The 26,551-nt window shown below is 35.4% G+C and overlaps 1 protein-coding gene across 2 annotated transcripts in view; it reads left to right on the top strand.

Moving 5' to 3' along the window:
• adgrv1 (adhesion G protein-coupled receptor V1) overlaps positions 1 to 26,551 on the top strand; it is a 269,966-nt gene that overhangs the window by 227,336 nt on the left and 16,079 nt on the right. For both annotated transcript variants that reach the window (NM_001001845.3, XM_087251637.1), the window contains 2 exon segments: positions 306 to 463; positions 20,911 to 21,032. In NM_001001845.3, coding sequence (NP_001001845.2) covers positions 306 to 463; positions 20,911 to 21,032 — 280 coding nt within the window.

Genomic DNA, 26,551 nt, shown 5'->3' on the forward strand with positions numbered 1-26,551 from the left:
TTCTGAAATACTCAGACCTGCCTGTCTGGCTCGATCAACCATGCCAAGTTCAAAATCACTTAAATCACCTTTTTTCCCCCCATTCTGATGCTCAGTTTGAACTGCAGCAGATCGTCCTGACCATGCCATGTATACATGCCTAAATGCATTGAGTTATTGCCACGTAATTGGCTGATTAGCAATTTAGTGTACCTATTAAAGTGGCCGGTGAGTGTGTATGTATATATATATAAATATATATATATATATTTTTTTTTTCTATTTATTAATATATTTATGTTTGTCTGTGTGTTTCTCATTTGCAGGTGCTTCATCCCAAATGTATATGCGGCTCTCTGTACGGCAGCCCTGGTTCCGCTCATTTGTTTGGTAGGAGTACTGGTGATCTTCATCCACGCGTATCAAGTCACTCAGCAGTGGAAGGCCTATGATGACATCTACAGAGGTCGAACAAACAGCTCAGGTGTGTACACGTTTTGTCAAAAATTTTCGGGGAATAATTAGCTTCGAGCTATCCAACCGTTACAGAGAAATCTGGCATGGTGATGAACACTTTACAGGAAATCAGGACATTAAAAATAATGAACTGAAGATAATGTCAGACAAACTGAGAGGAAGGGATGATTAGGTGCTTTCCCTTGGAAAGTATTACACAGACTTCCAAATTGCCACACACCTTTCAAGTATTTTTCTCCTTCTGTGGTTGTTTGTTAGTCATTTCTTTCAAATAGCCATCAGCAGTTTTGTGTGGGCTTGTCAATTATCGGATTAAATGTAGTGCAACTTGCTCCTCCACTTCTAAACAAACAGACTGTCGGCCTTGCATTACAGCCTCATCTTGTCTGTTTAGCATTTACAAAATTCACCTTTATGTTTGGCCTCAAAATGATCCCTGTTTAAAAGAGGAATATCAGCACCTTCCAACTCATGCTTGCACAATTAGCATGTAAAACACCGGCTTTCACTGGTTAATCCTCTGTGATGGTTGTATTGTTTAGCTGTAAATGCTGTTCTGGGCTTTAAATGCTGGTATTGTACAGTGTGCGTGTGGGTGGTCAGCAAGGGTTGCCATGTGCAATGTTAGCTTTCCTCTTTGTGCGCAAGCATGCTCGCCGCACAGCGGGCTAATCCTAAACCACTCAACTTTATTACAGAGGGCTGCACCGTCAGCCCACCCTTTGCCTGCAAACACAATGACCTCACTGTAGAACTCCTACTCATGCCTTTTCATATGGCAGGACACACAGACGTAAGCAAATACATTATGCTGCAGGTCTGCTCCTTCATGCCGGATGTGTTCAATGACTGTTTGAGAAGCACAGTCAGATAAATATGCGTTTTGAAAACACTCGCTCCTCTGAACACTCAGCTGCTGTAAGGTGTTGATTCTGCCAGGGTGTGTTACAACTTTTTTACTTGACAAACTAAACATTCAGCTGGGGATTGGGATGAAATGAGTGAAAACTGTTTTCCAGGTGGGGCAGTTGACTTGTAGGAAGCTAAATTTAGGTATAGGTTCATAAAGACACATTGTAATGTGGAAAAAAAATAATTAGACTGGTCCATCCTACTCCATGCAGACATGTAGGCAGTTTTACCTGATTTTAACATTTTATTATCAAATTATTTAGCCAGATGGCAAACTTTATATTAGTAATTCCACAAACAATATCTTATAAAATATCTTATAAAAACATTATTTAAGAAGTTAAAAGAAATATGGGGGACAGATAAATAAAAAGGAGAATAAGACATATACATAGGCTCATTCTGAAAACCTAGCCTTATACATTTCTGGAGATCACAAATTATGTAGCCAAAGTTATGTACGGCTGCATTTCGTCTTTAAAACAGACGCAATGAGGCAGTATGACGCCGTTCCTTTTCGCGCCTACCAGATGACCGCTTACCTCTGTATGAACGGCTTTCTAGCTGTCAGGTAGGCGGACTAGAGACGCAGGAAGGAGTTGACCATGACGACGGGGTTCGAGTCCAGTAAAGAACGGTTCCAGAAAGTAAACAAGACAAAAACAGAAGCCCAAAAAATATAAACAAGTATATAACAAAGTAAAAATATGGAAAAATCTGAAAACATGGTAAAAAGCAGGCGAAGACTTTTGTTTTTCTGGATTGCTTTTTAAAACACTTGGGTTTATGGAAGTGGGTGTGCAGGTCAGTCGGTGCTTTTTAAAACACTATGGGTTTTTTTAGGAAGGGGGGGGGGTGGGGGGGGGGTAGGTCGATTGGTCAGTAAATCATTCAGTCGACAGGGGCCTCTGGTGGATTTATACGATAAGTTTGAGATCTGAAAAAGCGTACACATCGGCCTCTGGTGGATTCATAAAAACAAAAACTGCAAAAAATGGGACATATTTTGCTCTCTCCAGAAATGTATAAAGAAATACATAATCAGAATAAGCCTGGGTTGGATTTTGGTAACAAAAAAATAAAAGTTAATTATGACAAACCACATGTTTTTAGTAATGCAAACATTCCAAGGATGTTCCATTTTATTTCCGTTTTGCAAAGTTTATGGGAATATTATTTTTCAATGCCGTCTGTATTTTGCTGAAATTTATTTTGAAAAATGATGGAACTGAAAAGTTTCAGGAAAAAAAAGAACATGGTTACAATGTTTTCGTTTGAGAATTTTGGCAACATATTAAATGTCATATTTTGTTTTTTTTGTAATTATTACTATTCAATTATATACAAAAGATACTGTAATGCAACGCTCAAGGGGGTCACACATCAGATTCGCAAATTGGCGATGCGCCACGCAGTGACATGCATTTTAGAATTTTAAACATAGATTTCTATCAGGGTACGCACACCGGTGCAGCAAGTCGGCAGTTGTCCGCGACGACCAGCTACAACTCAGGACACTGTTCATATTTATGTGGTGCTCTCAATAGTTTCATATTAAACAACATTCGAATGTGCTCATCTGATGTGCGATATTGTCCTGTTTGTGCCGTGTTGCTCCGCTGAGTGGTGCATCCGGTGTGTGACCTGCATCAGCTGTCCTAAGAAAGTGTCTTCTATGAGGTTTCAGGATACAGAGTTGTAAGGCTGGGTGATAAAGGCTAACAATATTGATTTGTTTTTCTTAATATATATATATATATATATATATATATATATATATATATATATATATATATATATATATATATATATATATATATTTTTTTTTTTTTTTTTTTTTATATATATATATTTTTTATATATTTAATTATTTTTTTTTTTTTTTAAATGAGACAATAACATGTTTAATAAATGTTCTATCAATACTTGTCAACATTGGGAAGTAAAAATAAGAAATACTCACCCGCCCAAAAAATCCCCAAATTACTAAATATGTAGCTGTTTCATTGTAAATAAACAGTAGAAACTGTCAGTAATATGTTTTTATTATTATTTACAAAGGATATAATAAATAGTATACATAAGAAAAAGCTGTAAGTAAATTAAACAGTTTAGCCTATTCAAATGAATAGCTATTATAAGGAAATTAAATCAACATATTAAATCTCATTAACCTATCTTCAATGTATAATTTAAACATTCTGATTAAAGAGCAGCAAATAAATCCTTTATTTAGATTTTTACTTTGATCACATTAAATAACAGAGGTGTCACTTTAAATATGCACAGATCTATAATGAAAGCATTCAACTGCTTTCCTAACTTCCAAACCTCCCGGAAACGGAAAGGTTGACAGGTATGGTTCTATCTAAAGTGGAACTGGAGGTGCTGCTCATTAGTGCCACACAGACTGTTTGTTTGCTCACATGATTGATGTCTAACGGTGGCACAACCCAAGATTAGGCTTGTTTATATGCATATAGGTCTCGAATCGATCACACAAGCAGCTCCAAATAAAAGTGGCTGAATTTTGCAAAGAATACAAATGTCTCAGTGATTACATTTTAGGTCGGATGAAACAGCACTGATGCTCTCACAGACAAACGGAAGAAACACTGTGACATGAACACTCAATTCTTAAGACTATTTAACCCTTAAAGACCTAGAGGTATTTTGTGGGCACCTAATAGGCCTATATTATTATTTTTTTAAAAGCAGTTTTTATTTTTATTTTAGTAGTCAGCCTCAAGTGTCATATATCATTTTAAACAGGAGAACCTGAAGTTTCAATCTGTATCATTTAAAGGTCCAGTCTAAAAAATTTTTTGGTCCAAAAACATATGAACAGACAGAAAATATTCCAGAATTTTCCAGAAACGATTTTTAAAAAAGTGGCATTTTCTATTTGTTACAAACAAAACCTTATGAAGTTTGTTTTTCTTTCTTTAGAAATACATGCTATGATGTTTTATACTTCCAAAATAAATTTTGTCTACATCCACCATTCCCTGAGCAAGTTATAGCAATTTATTTCAATGTTATTCCAAGGCGTTTTTCAATGGGGGAAAAAATGCATTTATTTACTGACAATGTATTTGCCCAAAAGTTTTGGGAATGAACTAAACAGAAAAAAAAAAATGTTACAAAATAACAGAACAGTGAAGCAATTTTGACTTTTTCCAAATAATATATTTTCAGTTACTATAAACAACACCACTTACAATGAACAAATAAAAAAATAAGAAAATAATAAATAATGCGTCAAAGTCCAAATAAACATGGTGCAAATCCTCAGTAAAAAAATAGATATAAATATTTACTATACTATAAATAGTTACATAACTAAACTAGATTCAATATGGACCATCCTTAGGTTTTATGTGCCAGCATGGACATGACTGTCTGTGGATTTGGATATGGTTGTCTGCAATGCAGACAAACAGCCGCACCTTCATTTGCGTCTTTTGAAAACAGCAAGAGCAGCAGTTCGTCTTTGCTGTGTCACTGTTTTGTCATGTTTCTGTGCTGCTGTGCATGCAAAAGTACTTAGTATGAGAATTATTTCATGCAAAACTTTTTTTTTGCGTTTTATTTAGCCGCGCGTAAATGTACAGCCTATCTCTCATTCCGTGTTGTTCAAAAAGCTCATTGTTGGTCCAGAAAGCGAAACCTATGCTTATTGGTTGAGAGATTGTGAGTTTGAACCAATCTGGGCATGGAGGAGGGACAATGCATCAATGCATCATATCTGGTTTGTCCGGAGACACAGTGACGAGCGTTTCTTTGTCAAATCAGCGTTGTCAAATTTTGATGACGTAACCGCACTGATTCCAGAGCCTCTGAAAGTCCGCGAATGTACTATGTTACAGCGCTGGAAAGCTGAGATTATCCTCTTTATGCCAATCTTTGAATTGTATGAATCGGATCAGCGGATCAAAAGTTATTAAACATTTAAGAGCAATACTTATTTTTAGCCGCGGGCGGCTGTCTCGGTCTTTAAGGGTTAATGAATTTACCGTTCATTTACTGCAGTACCAGTAATATACATGATGAAAGATATACAGTACAAAACCAATGGATTCAATATGATGACCACTGAACACTCTTACAGCACAAACACAAGCTCCTAAATCTTCTTTGTTGTTTTTACCTGCACACCTTTTTTCCCTTTGTTTTTTATGGACAACCGTTATGTGTTAGGGATAAACATTTGCAACATTTTCCATCTACAAGCTGTTTCCATGCAGCTAGCCTTTATTGATAAGCTGGTGTTTGTGATGACATCACAAGTGATGAAAGGGAATCGTCAAATAGTTTTTGGTGGATTGCAACAAAATTTTGCCCTTAAGCTGTTTCCATATATCATTTTGTTTTATCACAAAGAACTCCCAGCCCCCATCCACATGCTTTCACCAAATGGAAAATAAATGAAGAGAGTATTCAGACAAATTTGCCATGTTGTTATGATTTCAGTTTCACAAATAATTGTACAAAAATCAATGGCATTATGCAGCTGTTGATTGTCAGATTCAGTTCAAAGGAACCCATCTTTTTGCAAAACTTATTGTGGGTCTACCATAATTCTGTGACGCATCTTGTGCCACAGGTTTATGGTGTGCTGGATAGGACATACCTTCATATTCTTCCCCCAACTAAAGGCTGCATGTTTACAATAATCACAAAGGGTGGCCATTTATTGCTTTTCAGACTATTGTTGATGACAGGTGCATAATACAACATATGAGGTTTGCATTGGCACTTCTGGAAGTTCCCATGACACAGCATGGGTTAAGCTTGGCATCTGTAAAGGTGATCCCAATATACAACATGCTTTACCAGTGCACTGAAAATGTGCCTGTGACACCATATTTGCTTGAAAGCCCATTTTTGCGGAAAAAAAAAAAACTCCAAAACAATTTTTGCAACTTCTAAAATATAACATACAGTAGATTACATAGGATTCATGGGCTAAAGTTAATTGGAAAATATGATAACATTTACTTCCTTTAATCAATACTTAGCATTTCCATCAGCTTTACTTGAAAGTATTTTGATAAAGTTTTTGTGGCAGTTATTATTATTATTTGTTTTGGATGCAAGAGTATAGAATTTGTGACCAATACTGATAATGATAACTCTTTAGTAGGGGTGTAACAGTTCACAAAAATCCCTGTTCGGTTCGATACGACACAGTGGTGTCACGATTCGGTATGTTTTCGACAAAGCGAAAAAAGAAAAAATCCAGAGGATTTGTCTGATTTATTTATTTTATTATTATTATTTTTGTATGTATTAAAATTAACATCATAAGTATGATCTTGCTTTTTAAACAAATAAAAATAAAAGAACAATTCAGCTTTTAAGTGGAATTGAGTTTCAATCAATGTTTTGATTCAATGTCAGTATTTTTTTATATTCCACCTTCTTTTCAGACAGCACAAATCTGCTTGATTTGACTGTCACCTGCCATTTCAGTAGATCTGAAAGCAGAAATTATTATCTGACTGAAATGGGCTTATTAAGGAATAATAAAAATGTAACAATGCTCTATTACATTTAACCTTTTCTTAAAACCCGAAATATCCACTACCGATTAAGTCTCATATCCACAGCTAATGTACCGATCGCCTCAGTGATTTGTTTTGTGCCGTTCGAATCTGTTGTTTAGATGTGGGCGGGGAAGGCAGCATGTCGCCTGTCATGTCATTTGGGATGCCTTGTTGAGCGTTGTTGCACTAAAAACATTATACTTCGTACACTTTCTCTTTTATCTTTTTGGATATTAGTCTGAATCGTTTGGTTTTTAATGTGCACCGAACTGAAAGTCTCGTACCAAATGGTTCAATACAAATACATGTATTGTTAAAACCTTACTCTTTAGATTTGGAGGCTGATCGATGTTGTATCAGCTGATTAATATATTTATTTCCCTTTTTTTTCATTATGATTGCAAAATCAAAAGTCAAACACAGCAACTGATTTTATTTTAAACCTTAACTTCATGAAAGTTTAAACTGATCTCTGCACTTTATCAATTATTACTGATAAGTATTAATTTTGTTTAGCTGCAAAAACTTTAAATGCTATCTGAAATTGTCTAAAATGAGCGTTTTTATCAGGATCATGTGTGTATGTTCAGTAATATCATTTTTATGGCAAAGAAGTCATTTTCCTTGTCCTTACAATGAAATATATCAACATAAACAAAGGCGGCTGAACAAAAATGTTCATTTTTGATTGAAACTTCAGAGGGCACAACTCTTCAATTATTCTTTTTAACAGGCAACTTTATTCATTCATTCATTTTCTTTTCGGCTTAGTCCCTTTATTAATCAGGGGTTGCCACAGCGGAATAAACCGCCAACTTATCCAGCATATGTTTAAGCAGCGGGTACCTTTCCAGCCGCAACCCAACACGGCCGCAAACACCCATACACTCTTGCATTCACACACATACACTACAGACAATTTAGTTTATCCAATTCACCTATACAGCATGTCTTTGGACTTGTGGGGGAAAGTGGAGCACTCGGTGTAAACCCATGTCATAATGTAGAGAACATGCAAACTCCACACAGAAATGCCAACTGACATAGCTGAGGCTCGAATCAGTGACCTTCTTGCTGTATGAATATCGTGCTACCCACTGCGCCACTGAAATGACCTCTACATCCAACTTTCTTTTATATAAATAAAATCGAGTAAAATACCAATAATCAAAAATCTAAATACCAGTAAAACAATAAAAAAGTGGTGTGCAGCAAGCGCTTGAAGTGGATATTTGCCTAATTTTGTTATCAGGCTGATAATGATATCATTAAAATGGCATTTATTGGCTGACATTGCCAACTTTGATGGAAACCTGGCTTGTGACTTGCTTTATGTGAGATATTCTGAGGTGCTCTATAAAATGTTCTGTTTTTTTTTTTTTTTTTTTTTTTTTTTTTTTTTTTTTTTTTTTTTTCAGCCTATGTGGAATCCCATTATAATGTAGAGGCAAGTATTAAGGAGTCAACCTTTAGCCGCTAGGCAGAGGTGTTCTTTTTCGAGGCCTGCCAGGAGATAATTACCTCAGCCCTATTTAAAGATTCAATTTGGCTTTGCAGTTGTTCAGTATGATCTTAAAAGAACGAGTGCTTTCTCAAAATGCATTTATTTTCTTGGAAAAGAATTATTGGCTCAGCAATAATCCTTCAGCTCTCTTAATGAGGTATGTTTGTGTCGTGGAGTATGACTGCTATTGCTCACAGACTGCATGCTTTAGGGGTTATGAGATATATAATAGAAATCATGAATGAACTAATAATGAAGTATACTTCTAAAGCATTTATTATTCATAATGTTAATTTCGACATTTAATACATTGTTAAAATAAAAGGTTTTATGAATGTTTACATTAACAAATAATAGTCTGTAATATTTTTCCCTGCATTTGCGTGGGTTTCCTCCACATGCTCCGGTTTCCCCCACAGTCCAAAGACATGCGGTACAGGTAAATTGGGTTGGCTAAATTGTCCGTAGTGGATAAGTGTGAATGAGTGTGTGTGGATGTTTCCCAGAGATGGGTTGCAGCTGGAAGGGCATCCGCTGCGTAAAAACGTGCTGGATAAGTTTGCGGTTCATTCCGCTGTGGCGACCAGAGATTAATAAAGGGACTAAGCCGAAAAGAAACTAAATGAATGACTGAGTCTGTAAGATTGATATTGTATTACTTTTATTGTTATTTGATAGTTAATTCATTCATTGATCATTGCTCACTATAGGGACTGTGAAGTTGTGCCTCCTTTTTAGGTTTAATGACTTTTCTATACTGAAATGTGATTTAACTATGGTTTGATATTTATTTAACAAGGTTTTATAGTCATTTTCCTCATTCATTAGACATTACTACTAAGTTTAACCCTAAAATGTTAAAATAAGTGATTTTTTTTTTGTTTTATGTTTTTTTTTTATGTCAGTAAATATAATTTTGTTAAACTTTACAGTTGATTTTTCAACTTCAGAAGTCTACAGAGCTGAGATCAAGGTCCCATAATGCAATTCACAACCATAAATAAACGGAAAACACTTGTGAAATTCAAAATACAGAAACTGTGATAAACAGATATGTTTATTTGCAGATACTTTATGATTATAGGGCCACGTTTTGATATAAACAAACACACAGAGCTCATATATGTTTATGGGCTTTTTATGTAATTGTTCTTGGAACCCTATTCAATCTCAGTAGATTTTGAAGAGACATAGATTATCTATATGTTTTCTGAGTTTAGAATCTGTTTTCACTGTATTTGCTTGGTAATAACTGTGCATTGCAGACAGTTGATCCCTGGGTCATACACAATATTCCCCACTATTTCACAATTGCATAATGCATTTACAGTCCGCTGTGTCACAAAGGCAAGGTTTCAGAGTCTAAACCACTGTTGATGGCTATCATATTTCAGCTGCTTCTAAGTGTTGTCTGTTTCACCCTTCTGAATCTCGTATCTTTATGACCTTGCTTTACTGCTTATATCACTAACACTATCCTCCTGTTACATAATGTTCCCAGGATTTCACCCAAAGTCTAGAGTCGGAATCTGTTTGTTTTACTGAAATCATCATAAATCACTTCATTAAGTCAGAAGATATGTTTTATTTGGAAACTTGTTTAACTGCTGAAAATTATTTTATGAAGTTGATAGTTTATATAATAGGTTGTTGGAATGTAAGTTATTTTAATGCTTTATTTAATATATGATATTTGAATTTGTTTCTAAATCCTTAAAAATTTAGACATTCCTAAAAGTATTATTAGTAGTAGTAGTAGTAGCAGCAGCAGCAGTAGTAGTAGTAGTAGTAGTAGTGGTAGTAGTAGTAATGGTAGTAATAGTAGTAGTAGTTGTAATAGTAGTATTAGTAGTAGTAGTAGTAGCAGCAGTAGTAGTAGTAGTAGTAATGGTAATGGTAGTAGTAGTAGTAGTAGTAGTAATGGTAGTAGAAGTAATGGTGGTAGTAGTAGGTGTAGTAGTAGTAATAGTAGTAGTAGTAGTAGTAGTAGTAGTAGTAGTAGTAGTAGTAGTAGTAGTAGTAGTAGTAGTTGTTGTTGTTGTTGTTGTTGTTGTTGTATAACTAATACTACTACTATTACTACTACTACTTTTGATACTACTACTAGTAATACTGATAGGACTACTACTACTACTACTACTACTACTACTACTACTACTATTACTACTACTACTTTATTGTATGAATAATGTATGTTTTTTTTTTTAATAAATGGCAAAATGTCCATTGCCATTCAACATGACAGATATCTCTTTGTAAAAACCTAGTGACCTTAATTTACAAATGTAAAATAAAAAAGTGACCATAGAAAATTGTATTATATTTTAAATTATTAGAAACAACTGACAAATAGGATATAGTCTTAAGAAAATTAAAATCACAATGAATTATTATTAATATTATCTGCATTAAAAAAGAAACCCTAGCATCACCCTCAGTTCATGACATAATTCATAATTAATGCTCAGGTACTTTAGGTCAGCAAATAAGTAAATGTATTTAAAAAATATCCTATATTGTACTGGAGTAAGTGGCACTGGCTCAGTGGTTAGCACTGTCACCTCACAGCAAGAAGATTGCTAGTTTGAGTCCCGGCTGGGCCTGTTGTGGTTTCTCTGTGGAGTTTGCAAGTTCTTCCAATGTCCGTGTGAGTTTCCTCCGGCTGTTCCGGTTTCCCCCATAGTCCAAACACATGTGCTATAGGTGAATTGGATTAACTAAATTAGCCATAGTGTATTTGTATGCATGAGTGTGTATGGGTGTTTTCCAGTGTTGGGTTGGTGGTAGAAGGGCATCCGCTGTGTAAAACGTATGCTGAAGAAGTTGGCGATTCATTCCGCTGTGATGACCCCTGATTGATAAGGGGACTAAGCCAAAAAAAAAAATGAATGAATGAATGTACTGGAGTAAAATACTGCTCATTTGCTGTTTTATTTTAATTCTTGAAAACATGTTTTGTCTCGTATCCCTTTTCATACAACTGCTGTACAGTCAATCCATCCTTTTATTATTCAAACACTGTTATTTTTCCCTGGAGGGGTCTCATTTCTCGCAGAACATGCTGTATGGAACGTCTGGTCAGAACGCTGGAATGAGGCCAGACACGTTCCCCACACTCTCAGTTCAGAGGAAGGGCCAGGATGTCTGATGACACACACACACATATACACAAAGGATATCAAGTGTTTGATTCCAGAGAGTGTGTTGATCTAGTGTGTTCGTCCAGCTTTATCCCTTGTTTTTTGTTTTTTTTTTTCTTTTCGCAATATCATCTGGTGTTCCAGCAGACTTACTGGAAGATCTCTCCTCTTCCTGACCTTCTTTGTTCTCTACTCAGTCCCTTTTATTTAGCCATTCATATCTTTTCCCGTTTACACTCTTGATATTTTTTTTCCTTATCAATGATGCGATTGGCCAGACAGATGTTAACTCACTCAAGGGGGAGACAAAGAAAGCTCTTTTGTCCTGTTGGTGGAGTGTTGTGACAGCTGCTTTGGCATCTTCAACAGGAGCCAGAGCGCTGTCTCGCATTTAGGCCCCGCTGTTTTTCCCCAGTGCGTCTCAGTGCTTGCCTTCTCATGCTGAGGGTCAAACTCTGGAATAACAAAACAGTGGATGTGGTTTTATTATACAGTCTGTTCCTGCATTTTAATTAATAAAGAAGTCAAGGTCACTTAAAGGGTCATTTTACCCCAAAAATGTAAATTCAGTTATTAATAACTCACTCTCATGTCATTCTAATCCCATCAGACCTTTGTTCATCTTCAGAACCCAAAGTAAGATATTATAGATGCAATTTGTGAATTCATTTGTCTTCCTTAAACAGCAGCAGTCCTAAGGCATTCGAAAAAAAAATGTAGCAAAAAAATTGTTAAAACATTTCATGTGACTGTAATCATTCAGTCGTTCATTTTCTTTTCGGCTTACCGCCAACTTTTCCAGCACATGTTTTACGCAGCGGATGCCCTTCCAGCCACACTCTGAGTTCTCTTATTTCATCTGAAATGTCTTAGTTTGTGTTCATTTGCTTTCCATTTTCAGCATAACATCGCATCAGAGTTCTAGATTGTGATTGGATGGAATGGTTTTCTGTATTTTAACCTGTGGAAAGTTGCCTCTGGATTGTATATCACTTTGCCACATTCTGTTTACCTAATAGATTAATCTAATGAATACATCAAATGTATTTTATGAAATGCTCATTAGCAGGGCTTAAAAATTATAAGCACCAAATGCAGGATCAGTGATGTGTAAAGGTAAACTTTCTTCACCTTCCTTGATGTGCTTCATATTCAGTTCAGAGACAGATTGGAGAAAAGCGTCCAGCACAACGGTTACAAGTTAGCAACATGAATACACTGGAGGGTCAAGTAACAGAGTTGGTACACTGAAAAAAAAATGAATAATTTGATTTGCTAAAAAAAAAAAATATATATAAGTAACTGGTTGCAAACAAATTATATGGGCTGAATTGAAACAAATTAAATTGAAAAGTGTTCAACTTAATTTGTTTGTTTAAATTCAGCCCATTTTTGCAACCAGTTACCTTTAAAAATGTAGTAAATCTAATGAATATTTTTTTTTTTAGTGTACAGATATATCCGCACCTGTATAATCACTTGCGAAAAGACTCCGACGAGTCTCTCCAAAAGAGTTTCCATAGACTCATTCTAAAAACATAGCCCTGTATTTGGAGATTGCTATTTATGTAGCCAGAAGTATGTATGGCTGAAATTCGTCTTTAAAGCAAACACTACTGGGCAGTATGATACTGTTCCTTTTCACGCTTATCAACTGACCACTTACCTCAGTATGGTCTGCTGTTACCAGTTAGCTGGTAGCTCGCCATGTATGTTGGCAGACTTGAGGAGTTTACCACGACAATGGGGTTTGAGTCCAGTGAAGAACAGTGTTTTTGAACTAATCGAGTGAATCAATTATTTAATGAAGCATTCGTAAAGATGTGTGCTTGCTATGTTCTTGATTGAATCAACTTTCTGAATAAATTTGATGAATAAATGACTCCATCATGAAGACAGTTATTATCATTAAGACTTGCTGTCACATACTTGAAAGAAATTTCAAAAACCTTGGAAAGCACTAGCCACTGTGACTGGTAAGCAAATAAAATAAAATAAAATTAAATTTAAATAATTAAATTAAAATAATATATTTTGAAATAAGTTAATCATATTTAATAATATTTGAAGGATAATATGACATCAATATCTGGAAATAAATAAACTCCAATTTTTAAATATATTTAAAATTAAAACTATGTTTTTAACCATAACAATAATTTACAATATAATAGAGTGTTAACTGTAAATACTTAAATTGCATCTAAAAATTGCTGAAAGTCAGTTGTGAGATATGAGTGGAAAGATTCAATGATCAGAGGTGGTTGTGCAGGCTGGGCTTTTTTTATTTGAATCGTATGGCCTTATAAGAGTCTGCTTTTGATTGAGAAAGTAAGTGCTCTAGCCAGAATAGAGAAGGTTCCTCAGGGTTTGGGAACCTGCTGCTTCAGAGGCGTCCAGAATCAGACCACAGCCTGGAATGTGCTTACAGAGATGGAAAGTCAGGGAGAGGAGGGAGGGAAGGACACGGAGAGTGAACAACACGTTCAAAGAGCATACTGATATGCACAACAATAAAAGCAACAGGGCACAGGGAACTATTTCAAATGATGTAATTATGGATATATGCGTGAAATGATTACTGTAGCAATAATAAAGGCACATTTGTGTAATTAAAGGGACAGTCCACCCAAAAATGAAAATTTACTGTTTGTTTACTCACCTACGGTTCAATTAAAATGTAAGGGAAAATCCTCTTTTTATATATATATATATATATATATATATATATATATATATATATATATATATATATATATATATATATATATATATTTTTTTTTTTTTTTTTTTTTTTTTTTTTTTCAGTAATGAAGATTGCTCGTCCCTGGTGATTCATAAAATGCAAGTCAAAGGCTATAAGTATTTTGAGAGATCATTAACAATAAATAAATAAATAAAAATGAGACCATCTCTCCTTATGATACATTGTTGTTGTATAGTGTGTTGCAATTGGTGTGAACGTTATTTACAACATTATTACTTTTAATCCGCATCATTATGTGTCAATAGATAGTCATGAGCACACGTTGTTCACAGTTGAGGCTGTGGACTAAAGGTAATAATGTTATAATGTTGTTCATTATTGTCAGTTTCTTGCACATATCCATAATTTCTCTTCATAAGATCTCTGTGTATCTTCAGGAGCCCTGTGTATTCATTTGGGTTTGTCTGTAAATGGATTTCTTTAATCCAGTTTCTCACACCTGGCTTCTTTGTACTTATATACTTTCTTTTTAATGTGTGTGTTCATTTTATTGTCAGTTATTGTCTTGGTATATTTATGAAGTACATGTTGTTGCTGCTGTGCTAGGATTAGTTTAATCAGTACTGATTATGCTTATAAATTTTATGTTTTCACATGTTTTATATCTTTATCTTAACTTTTACTGTTCAATTAACATGCAGTGATACTGTAATTGCAGGCATACACAGTGCGTTTTTTGCTGTCATACATGCTCATGTGTGTTTTTGTGTGTGTAAGTGTTTTTGTTTGCTGCAAGTAGTAATTGTGTGGAAATCATTTATGTTTATATAGTCATGACTCATGCAGTGTGAAAGAAAAGTATGAGCCGAGCAGCTTACGAGTTCTCAATCAGTTTTTCTTTTTTTCTTTCTTTTTTTTTTGTTTTACTTAATTTTAATTAAGAGCACAACATTGCATAGCATAAAATACAGCATAGTAACATGTTCAAATTCCAGCTGTCTCGATAGTTGTAAATGGAACAAAAAAAAAAAAACATAGAAAAGAAGACAAGAGAAAAAATAAGAAAAATAGTAACTATATTATGCAAAAGTTTGGCCACCGGTGATCATTTACATAAATGAAAGCCTTAGCCTGCTAGCCTTTCAAATCAGCAATTTCATCTGGATATATTTTATACCCTAGGGCTAGGCCAAAAGCAGCATGTAAGTTCTGACATAACATTTATTTAATCAACAGGTGCAATGTAATTTAGGTCATAACAAAAACAGACAGGTGCAAAAGTTTGGGCACACCAACAGATTAGTGACATTAATCTTTTGTATGGCCACCTTTTGCTGAAATAACAGCCTGTAGACTTATCTAACAGTCAAGGATAAGTCCCTGAACCCTTGCTAAAGGCATTTTGGGCCATTTTTCCTTGCAAAATGTCTCCAGTTCAGTCAGGTTTGATGGCTATCGAGCATAAACGGCCCTTTTCAAGTCAATCTATAGATTTTCAATTGTGTTCACTTCTTGGGACTAAGATGGCCATTCTAGATCATTCAGATGTCTGAGAATGAATTCCTTGGTAGATCTAGAACTGTTCTTTGGGTCATTGTCCTGCTAATAAATCCTGTTTCGTAACTTCAGCCTCTTTGCTGATTCCTGAACATAGTTCTTCAGATTCTGCTGATACTGAGTGTATTTCATGCGACCTTCAGCTCCTGTGCTTGCCACATATCTCCACAGCATGATGGACCCTCCAACATATGTCCACAGTATATATTTTTTTCCAATATGATTCAGGCTTTTCCTGATGAGCCTTTGCATATCTTAAATGACTCTTCTTGTTGGCAAAATTCAGAAAAGACTTCTTCTGCATCACCTTCAATTGAGCTGTTCTTTGTGAAAAATGCTCTGAACTCATGAACGATGTACAATGACATTATCAGCAGCAAGATGTTCCTTGAGCTTTTTGGTGATGGTCTGTGATTTGTCTGTGACCATTCTAACCATTCTTCGCCTTTGCCTTACAGATATTTTTCTTGGTCTAGCACATCTTTCCTTCAGAAGAAGTGTTCCTGTGGCCTTCCATTTTCTTATTATATTTCTGACTAGAGACAGAGACTTTTAACAGTTGTGATAGCTTTTTGCATCCTTCTCCTAATTCATGTTGGTTAATTATCCTAGTTTTCAGGTCATTAGGAAATTCTTTTGAGGTTTCCATGTTGCTACTTTCCGGTTCACAATAAGGAGAAGCACGACTAGCCATCAGCTATCTTAAATATCCTTTTCATGATTAGTTGCACCTGTTTTAAGGTTCACTGAGTCACTCAAATCAATTTTGTGTTGTCAATAATCAACATTAAGTGACTACAGGTTTAGAAATCCACTCAAAAGAGAGGGTGTCCAAACTTTTGCATAGCCTACCCTGCTGAAAAATCCAGCTTAAACCAGCCTAGGCTGGTTGGCTGGTTTTAGCTGGTTGACCAGCCTGGTTTTAGAGGAGCTTTGGCCATTTTCAGGCTGGTTTCCAGCCATTTCCAGCCTGGTCTTAGCTGGTCAGGCTGGAAAATGACCAGCCAAATCCAGCTAAAACCAGCTTGACCAGCCTGGTTTAAGCTGGATATAGCTGGTTTTGGCTGGACTCCCAGCTTGGCTAGGCTGGTCAAGCTGTTTTTAGCTGGTCATCTCCCAGCCTGACCAGCTAAGACCAGGCTTTAAATGGCTGGAAACCAGCCTGGAAGTGGCCAAAACCCCTCTAAAACCAGCCTGGTTGACCAGCTAAAACCAGCCAACCAGCCTAGGCTGGTTTAGACTGGATTTTTCAGCAGGGTATTGTTCAGTTCCCATTTAATTTCACTCATCTCAGTGCTGCTACACTTTGGATTTCTGTCTGAAAGCATGACATCTAAAAACCTTCTCTAGAAAAGAGACAAAGTAATGTCTTATCCTTTCAGTGCAGAATTTCATAAGATTGCTTTGGATTTTGCCAGGTCATAAAATATCACGTATATCATATGTCAGAAAAATGTTCAAATAATCTTACTCGTGAGTGGCGTGCGCATGGGCATTTGCTCCGTTACACAATCTGAATTGTCGACGTTTACACCGTAACATGACCACTGAAAAGTGTTACCAACGTTTCTAAGACAACACCATCAGTAAAAGTAAACAGCAATCCAAACCCCAGGAGGTGAACGGAACGACTGTGCCATTTTAGTCTTAACCCGGTCTTAAACTTCGGCCCTGTGCCATGTGTTGTCTATCAGATCAGGAATGTGTGGCCTACTTTCACTGCCAGCTCTTTCATAATGTTTGCCTGCTTCTGCTGTCTTCCCTGGCTCACCGCAGAGATGTGTCAGTCACGCATGGCCTATGACTCCGCTTGTCTCTTAGCACTCACGATGTCATCAGAGTCATATCAACATCAAAGCAGAACAGATGTTATTGCTTGTGCATTAGTTCTGCTGGTAAAGCACACTTCACGCCGCTAACAGTAAATGCCATGTTCTCAAACTGAAAATCTTGTCCCTAAAGAAAGCCCGAGATTGGATTAGATTGAAGCTCTTCACCCTTGTTCGGTCTAATGAAAGCCAATTATAATCTCATTTGCTGTTTTTCTGCAGTGCATGCATGCGTTTCAACAATGGTGCTTAGAGAATTTGAGGATTATTTGAAGTCTCTCATGATTTTGCGCTGAGTTCGCTTTGCTTAATTTGATTAGACAACGTGAACAAGGCTGCAGGTGTGTGCAGGATTGTTTTCCTTCATCAGGGACGTGATAACCGTTGACAAGGAAGCACACCGTGTTGTGGAGGTTAAATCAATGAATATTCCTGTGCCCTAAATGTGTGTTCTGAACATTTGCTGTTGAATCTGATGTGCCTCAATCAACAAACACAGCTAATGTATTAGTCTGTAATTGTCCAATCAATTACAGCCATCAAAGGAAAAATGCTAATATTGTAATATTCTGTTTGTCCACTGAATTTCCTCTTGAGTGCGTTGAGGCGTGAGTTGGAAATCAAATGGTAGCTGAAATGCAGGTCTTCATCCATTGTTTGGAGTGCCCAAGCTCATGTCTGTGTTTATGTAATGAGAGGAGAGCATGATGGATGAGTCAGCCTTCTCTCCATTCTGGAGCCGTACTTGTTTGTTCCCTCATTAAATGGAGGAATTAAAAACAGGGTTCTCAGGAGGTCGGGGAGGTGAGTGGATGCAAAAAAGGCCTGCTGAAAGATACAATATCACACACTGCCTCTCCCTCTCTCTAATTATCAGTCGCAGCCTTGCCTGGCTGTGTCCAACATAGACATCACAAGCACCGCCGGTGGGCGAGAGGTGTTAGTGTAGCCAAAAAAAGCATAATTACGTAACCTAAAAGAAGTTCAAAACTTATTTTAAAGTCTGTGTGAAATCTAAATTTGCAATGTTTATTTTGCTTGCACACATTGTTATTCTTTAGGTGAACATTCTGTACAAGTTAATTCACTGAAAGAAAAAAAAAGTCTGACTAATTGAATCTGCTTTTGGAGTGGCAATTTACTTTGTTGATGTCACTTTGATGGCTTAAGCCTTATTATTTTTAACTTTGTTCCTCTTACCTTACTTTAGTTTTCTACAAGTGAGTGACGTGCAAAAAGAAAGCCCTACACCCTACTCTGTGTCTAGTTGATAATCAACATACAGAAATAAAAGTCTCAGCTCTAACATTCCATGCTGACTTTAATATTATTTATTTATTTGTCTAATTGGTCTTTAAATGTTTTATTTACTTTTGTTTACCTAACTATGTTTTGGTTTGTGCATGTTTTAACTAGGGCTGGGCGATATTGCAAAAAAAGTATCATGATATCATGTTTCATATCATTCGATATCATTAATTATTGAATATTTTTATTAATACATTTAGAAATCGTCACCTTGGAATCATAAGGTTCTGTCTGCGTTCTGAATGATTTTGAGATATTGAGCTTTAAAGTTTTTGCATTCCATAGCAACAGTATGTGTATAACATTTGTTTTTTTAAAATAAAAGTCTTAAAATGTAAACAACTTATAAAAAACATCCCATAATGTAAATAAATTGTAATTTAATAAGAATTTGTCAGAAACTCAATTTTGACAAATGTCAGATAGAACCTTATAATTCAAAGGTGACAAAATATTAGGTTTTTTTTTAACCACTTTATTTTAATTTACCGACATTTCTAAGACTCTTAAACTTGATAAATAAAATGTTACAAAGTGTCTGCAATGGTTAAGGTAGATCAACATCTGTAAAGTGTGAATAATAATGATAATAATAATACAGTAAACCTCATACTCTGTAAACAAAACAAATTCTGATAATCAAATCTGAGCTTTGAAGTAAAGAAACCATCTGTCATTATTCAAATACTGCAACATTACAAGTTGTGATGAATGACTATAATACCACCTATGTTAAAAAATCTTTCAGATAGGGAGCTAGTGGCTGGGATGCACAAGAAAAGAAACCCAAAAAGCCACTCTGGCGACATCCTTACATCCTTTTTTTTTTTTTTTTTTAAAGCAGTGTCTCTTCACTGCTGCTATATGGCACTCATTTCACCTGTATTGTTATTCTGACCTGAAGTGACAAGCGCAAGTGCTTGGTTTCCTTGACGATTTTCTAAGGCATCTCTTGTATCTAGGTGACCATCAACCCAGTACTGGGAAATACCCATACGCACTCATTCACACATATACACTATGGATAATTTAGTTATGTCCATGTAAACATAGATACTGGACCAAATCATTATTCATATATTTGAGTTCTTGATATTTTGAGTTATATATGTATTCTGTGAGTACTATCTGTCAAGCGTTCACATACACAATAACAAAACACTTTACTGTAGTGTTTATGCCCATGATCTCATTATGTCATGAGTAAATCATTACTTTATACTGATGCGTAAATTAACTACAGAGTGTTTGCACCACATATTTTTCCTCCCACCTCCTGAAGCTGATTAAATGTTTAAGTAATTAATCTTATAACCGTTGTTAAAATAAATCACTCAGCTTGAGTGACTTTTGGCACAGAGACGCATTGTTTGCCCACATGAAGAACACTCTTAGGCCAAGTACTGTATTTTTGCGCCCATGGCTGCCCTCATTCACCTCGGAACAATCTCTGGACTGTGACCTGCTTAATCAGACAATTCACTTTATTTTTTTTCTCTTTTGTTGTTTATCGGGTTTGTTTGTTTGTTTGTGTCGCTGGCAGCCATCTTGGACTCCAGCCCCAGGTCAATAAACCTGCCCACATGGCTCTTATGCCAAATCGAAATCTGTTCAAAGGGCTCTAGCTGCATGTGAAAAGCTAGTCTGAACTATGGAAAATCTGAAGCATGCTTGGCCAGCCCACTCTATAACTGAAAACAGCACCCGTGGCTGCTGGCATCAGTGCATGCAGCAGACGTTAAAAAACGCATAGTCAGCGTGCATGCATCTGAAAATTGATGAGCAAAGCTTTTGTGAATTTTCTACAGATATATTATCTTCAAATGTTGCCATCTTGCACCTTAGAAATCATCTATTTTCTCCCCCTCTCTCTCCATCTAAATGAGCTTATTTGATCATGCAAACCCAATTGAGCTTTAACTCGATTTCTTGTTGTTTGTTGTTGCAGAGGTGCCCATGATGCTGTATCTGTTTGCTCTGGTGACTCTGGTGTGCGTTTGGGCTGGATTGCACATGGCTTACAGATATATATGGATGCTGATTCTGCTTGTAATCTTCAACATCTTTCTGGTAAGAACACAAGAACACGCAGAGAGATATAATACATATTAGAACTCTCACTTTATTTCACACTCCTGATAACTTGCGGGTCAAAAATGACCCTGCACTATTTTATCAGCAGAAAAAAAAAACTAATCAATGTTTAGTTTTATTTTTTTTTTTTGTTTTTTTTTTTGTGTGACTTTTTCTAAAATGACCAAGCATTAGAAAAAAAAGAATAATTTAGTTTTTTTGTATATTTCATGAAGGCTAACAGAAATAGAAAATAATTAATAAACAAACATGAATGTGAATATAAAGAGCTTAATATATACTGTGTATATGAGACCCAATCTGTGAAACCTCATCGTTGAATGATCTATTTCCTAGTAAAGGAGCATCAAACTTTTACCGTAAAAATATGAAGTTTATGTTTATTGCAGTAAATAACAGATTAAATACCAAGGTTTTGGGATACAGCTACAAAAATTGCTTTGATAACACAATAAATTCGGAAATGACTGACTTAGTAATTTAGTTAGTTAACTAGGTAATTAATTAGTTAGACCCCATTTACACTAATACGTCTTCGTTAAAAAAAAAAACTGTGCTTTATGCTGTGTTCACACCAGATGGGGAAGAAGCATTAAGCGTGAGTAATTTACATACTAAGTCAATGCAAAGCCACAAATAGACATCCTGCGGCACGATATATGTGATAGAGGCAGCGCGAATGACGTGGAGCGAGTTTAGTGTTTTGTGTGATTGATGCGCTTAACGCGTGTTGTGTTAACCAATCAGGAGCTTGCTCCTGTGGGGGCGTGATTATGACGTAATGCCTGTTGTTGGTGTCTTGGGGGAAAATCCTCTTGCTGACACCGGCAACAGTTCATTAAGCAGGGCTCGTCTCAGTCAGAAGCTCTGCTGAAAGCCTCCATCATCTTGGTTAAGTTTCTGGAGGAGTTTATGAGACTCAGACACGGCTCCAAACAAATCAATGCTTTTTTTCAGTCTTCATAAAGCACATAAACACAGCTGTTCTCTCACTAAAATCTATGTTAGTCATTTAGCAATGAAGCTAGAATCACCAGGCAGACAGAAGCCCTGCCCATCACTCAAATAGGGTATATGCCGAGCTAGTGCTGTTCCCATGCTGATATACTTCCGGTGACCTGTTATTGTGAACTTTTTTTCCATTTTATACGGTTCCTTATAAAGCATCGATGTTGTAATGTCATTAAAATACATTCAGTTAAATAAACTTTAGCATTTATTTGGTTGCTCAAGCGTAAAACGAGACAAAAAGCTGTTTACTCGCACTCGCCCGTCAGAATCGGCAGGCTAACGCAGAAGCTCCATTGAATATACTGGAGTAAAATAAATGCTCATATTATAAAGATATGGCGGGGGAAATGTAATTTAATGCAGTGCTTCTTGTACAATCTGAGACCCACTTTAAATCGCATATCACTCAGCTAATGGAGATCGCTGATTTTTAAAGAAAACAGACCTTAAACGCACCGGATTTTGCATTGGCATTCAATTCGCCGGAAGCTCTTAACCCAGGTTACTGGCAAATTAAAAGTCCTATTAGCATGCTTCGGCATATACCCCATCCGCGTCTATTGTGAAGTGAATTTGGTGCGTGAATGAAGCAGATTTGACACGCGAATAAAGCGAGTTATGCAAGTTATGCAACTGCTGTTACATTTGAAGATTTACCTAATGTGTCCTTGTGAATTCCTTATAAACATGTGAAGTTTGAATTTACAAGGAAAGGATGCAAGTCTGAACTTTGTGTAGACTACTTCATATTGAGAAAATGCCCCAATTAGGTAGCACGAATGTTGGCAGGTATGTCTCCATTTTCAGATGTCTCCATGTTCCCCCATCCAGACTGATACGCAGCCGGAGAATTTAAAAAACAAAAATGGCCTCTTTAAAGTTTTCAAAATGCTACGTTTTTGGGCTTAAACTCCAGGGTAGTGTAGACAGAAGGCATAACCATAGTAAAAACGTATGCGTTTTAAAACTAAAATGTATTCGCATAAACAGGGCCTTAGTAATGTGGATATTGATGAACCACAAAACAGAGAAAGTTGCAACTGATGTTAAATAATCTGAGTGTACCATCTAATCTTATCTCTGAAGTGTCTTGACATTAAACTTAGTGTGAAAGTGATAAAGTTGTGACCTGTGGTCAGTTCTGACCCCTACAATCACAACAAGCTAGATTTAATAGTTCACAGCTTAAGTGTGTCAGATAAATGCTAATCCTGAAGATAGATTGAAACAGTTAATCTCCATGTTTGAGGACCCTGTATGCTCTTCACATTTAGTCCTGCAACAGCCATCTTATCTTTAAATAGAGCTGTATTACTCTCACTATCACCTCATTATCACTGTGCAGTCCGCTGATGTGCTGTAGTCTCTGACTGCTCTAGATAACATAGAGAGATACTGCTGTTTTACAGCCTATTGATTACTTTGCCTTTCTTGCATAACATCTTAAAGATACTGGCCAGACTCTTTAAGAGCAGGTGGACTCTGTTCAGAGCCATCGCATAATGATGGGAGTTTGTTTATCTTTTGACTTGTGGTCTCCAGATGAGTGTTGACTGTGGTCATTAGTGCAGTGTTGGAATGAGAGAGCACTTGACCAGATGTCCTAATAACTGTGCACCATCTGGACTGTGTAATAAAGAATAAAAAGAAGAAGAACGCCATGCTCATGTTTAAATGGTTTAATCTATTGCAAAACTATCATAATGACATTAAATTGGTAGAATTTTACATTTACAAATAGGTTAATTTTCAGCTTTGTAGAGATGAATAAAAAGTCTTACACAAATTGACTGCAGTTTGACAGGAAGAAAGCTTCTTGATTTGAAATTGACCTCTGCAGAGCGTTTCATTTTTTAATCTTTAAATTTTAACTGCAGTTCAGCAGTTTACTCTCATTTAGCACATTTTCATTCAGGATATTTTAATAGAGTTTGATACCGCATGGCGAATGGAAATAAAAACCTCTGCAGTTCGGGACTCACATGATCCTTTAAGGTAATCAAATATTGCTGCATACATGGTAGACTCTTAATCAGTAGTATCTTAATCATAAAAGCAGAGTATTGTGTCCATGTAAATGTACTGTAGTGAAAGTGGCAGATGAAGTCGCAAGCTGTTAAAGACAGCCCTATTCTCTGCCTTTAAGCTACTTCTATGAGCCCTTACATTTCATAAGTTTCACCTTGCTGTGTCAGAATTTTTTGCTTGTAAAATACAGCCATTCTTTAGAACGCTTAGTTTAAGCAAATTAGATGTACGCAACCGTGCGTGTTGATAAATCTAAAGGGATTCCTCCATTGCTCATCAGGTGCACTGTACTGTGCGCGTTGTCTGTCTGTGTATGTGTGTGTGTGTGTAGTCCACTTAGAATACAACATGGAAATCATTTTTGTTTGTTATTGGCATTGATTGTTTTGAAATTCAAATTGCACTTAAAAGCCTGTGCTTTTATTTATGTAATAAATATGGTGTTTTGTGGTTAATCATAATTAATTTAAAAAAAAAGTGTGATTAATTACGTTATTTTTTTTTATCATTTGACAGCCCTATATATATATATATATATATATATATATATATATATATATATATATATATATATATATGTATATATATATATATATATATATATATATATATATATATATATATATATATATATATATATATATATATATTATACATTCATTCATATTTTTTTTTGGCATAGTTTAATAATCAAGGGGCGCAACAGTGGAATGAACTGGCAACTTATCCAGCACCTATATATATATATATATAAGTGGGCTCCAAAGTGAAAAAGGTTAAGAACCCCTGGCTTAAACGCATAGTTCCCCAAAAAAACTGAAAATGTCCTCACTATTTACTCTTAACTATTTACTTTATAACGTGTTTTAAACCTTTATGGGTTTCTTTTTTTTTTTTTTTTTTAAACACAAAATATGTTATTTTTACGAATCCTAGTTGATGGTACACATTGACTTCCATTGTGAAAAAAATTAATTAATGCTATCGAAGTAAATGTGCATGTCTCAAATTGCGTTAATGTTCTTGTTTTCTTGTGAAATGAAGTGTTTAGTTTCTTGTTGTTGAAGTACAGTTTCAATTCAATGTTCACATCTTGCCAAGTACAGTTAAAACCACTAGATGTGTTCTTGCTCCACCACATTTGTCGTAAATGCATCAAGAGGTTTGACTTGCGACATGTATCCCAGAATGCAAGCAACACAACCATCGAAAGATTAATGGTGTATGAGAAAACCTGCAAAAAAAAAGAAAAAAAAAAGAAAAAACAAAAATACTTCTCTGTTGTGTCACAAAATGAGATTTGAATAGTTTTTAGGCGAGAATGTAGTAATTTCAAACTCAAATTGGCTGTTTATTTATGATGTTAGCACATCTTTGAAAGCATATTTTAAGTTTTTGTAGTGAACTGTCCCTTTAGAGCTTGTTGCCATGGAGTTTGCAACATTTAAATTGACATAACTTGTTGTTCAGATCACCGTTTGAGCTTTTCGACTTGCCCCAGTTCAAATAACAAGTAACATTGAACATAAAACTCTCAGAAATGACAGCAGAAATGATGAAAACACCCATATCAGTGTTTTCTGTCTGTAATATTTCTTCACCGCTAGAGTAAACAGCAAAAATCAACATATTTGATCTGCTTCAGTGCTGCTTGTCCTACATTACAGGATGACTAATAGCAGTTCATAGAAGCTGTTTTTTTTTCTTACACAGCCAAAACATGATTGGGCTGGACATGATGCCCTTCACCTAGAAAGAGCATGAATAGTGCCAACGTTTTGTTTTGACTTCCTCACACTACATGCCCACATAGAAATGCAGACAGGGCTTTCAACAAAATTTGACTTCCTCTTCTGGAAAATATTTACAAACTTGTTGGAGGGCCGACAGAGATCAGTGTTGGTTTATGGTTAAAACAACATGACTATTCTTATAGGAATTCTTTAGCGAGTATTTATAATGTCTTAATTATTTTACAGATTTCACTATTCATGCACTGCTTTTCTGCAAAAATGTCAGTTTGTTTTTAATAATAATAAAAAAAAAGCCTTAAATTCTTAAGCTGAATCCAATTAACCTTGTGAGTCCATTGAATTTATATTATGTTAAGCTGATTAAAACAGCTTGCATAACTTACAAAATTAAGTTAGAAAATTATTAACTTAATTTAAGAAGTTACAATGACCTAAAAACATATGCATATATATATATATATATATATATATATATATATATATATATATATATATATATATATATATATATATAACCCACACTGTAAAAAATATATATATATATATATATATATATATATATATATATATATATATATATTTTTTTTTTTTTTTTTTTTTTTTTTTTTCAGTGTGGGTGCTGTTTTATTTTCAGCAATATTTATTCTATGTGCTTGTCCTCTTATTTTCTCAATGGCTGATGCTTTAAATCTATTAAATTTT

The sequence above is a fragment of the Danio rerio genome, chromosome 5 (genome assembly GCF_052040795.2).
Source record: "Danio rerio strain M-AB ecotype USA chromosome 5, GRCz13ab, whole genome shotgun sequence".
Taxonomy (NCBI): Eukaryota; Metazoa; Chordata; class Actinopteri; order Cypriniformes; family Danionidae; genus Danio; species Danio rerio.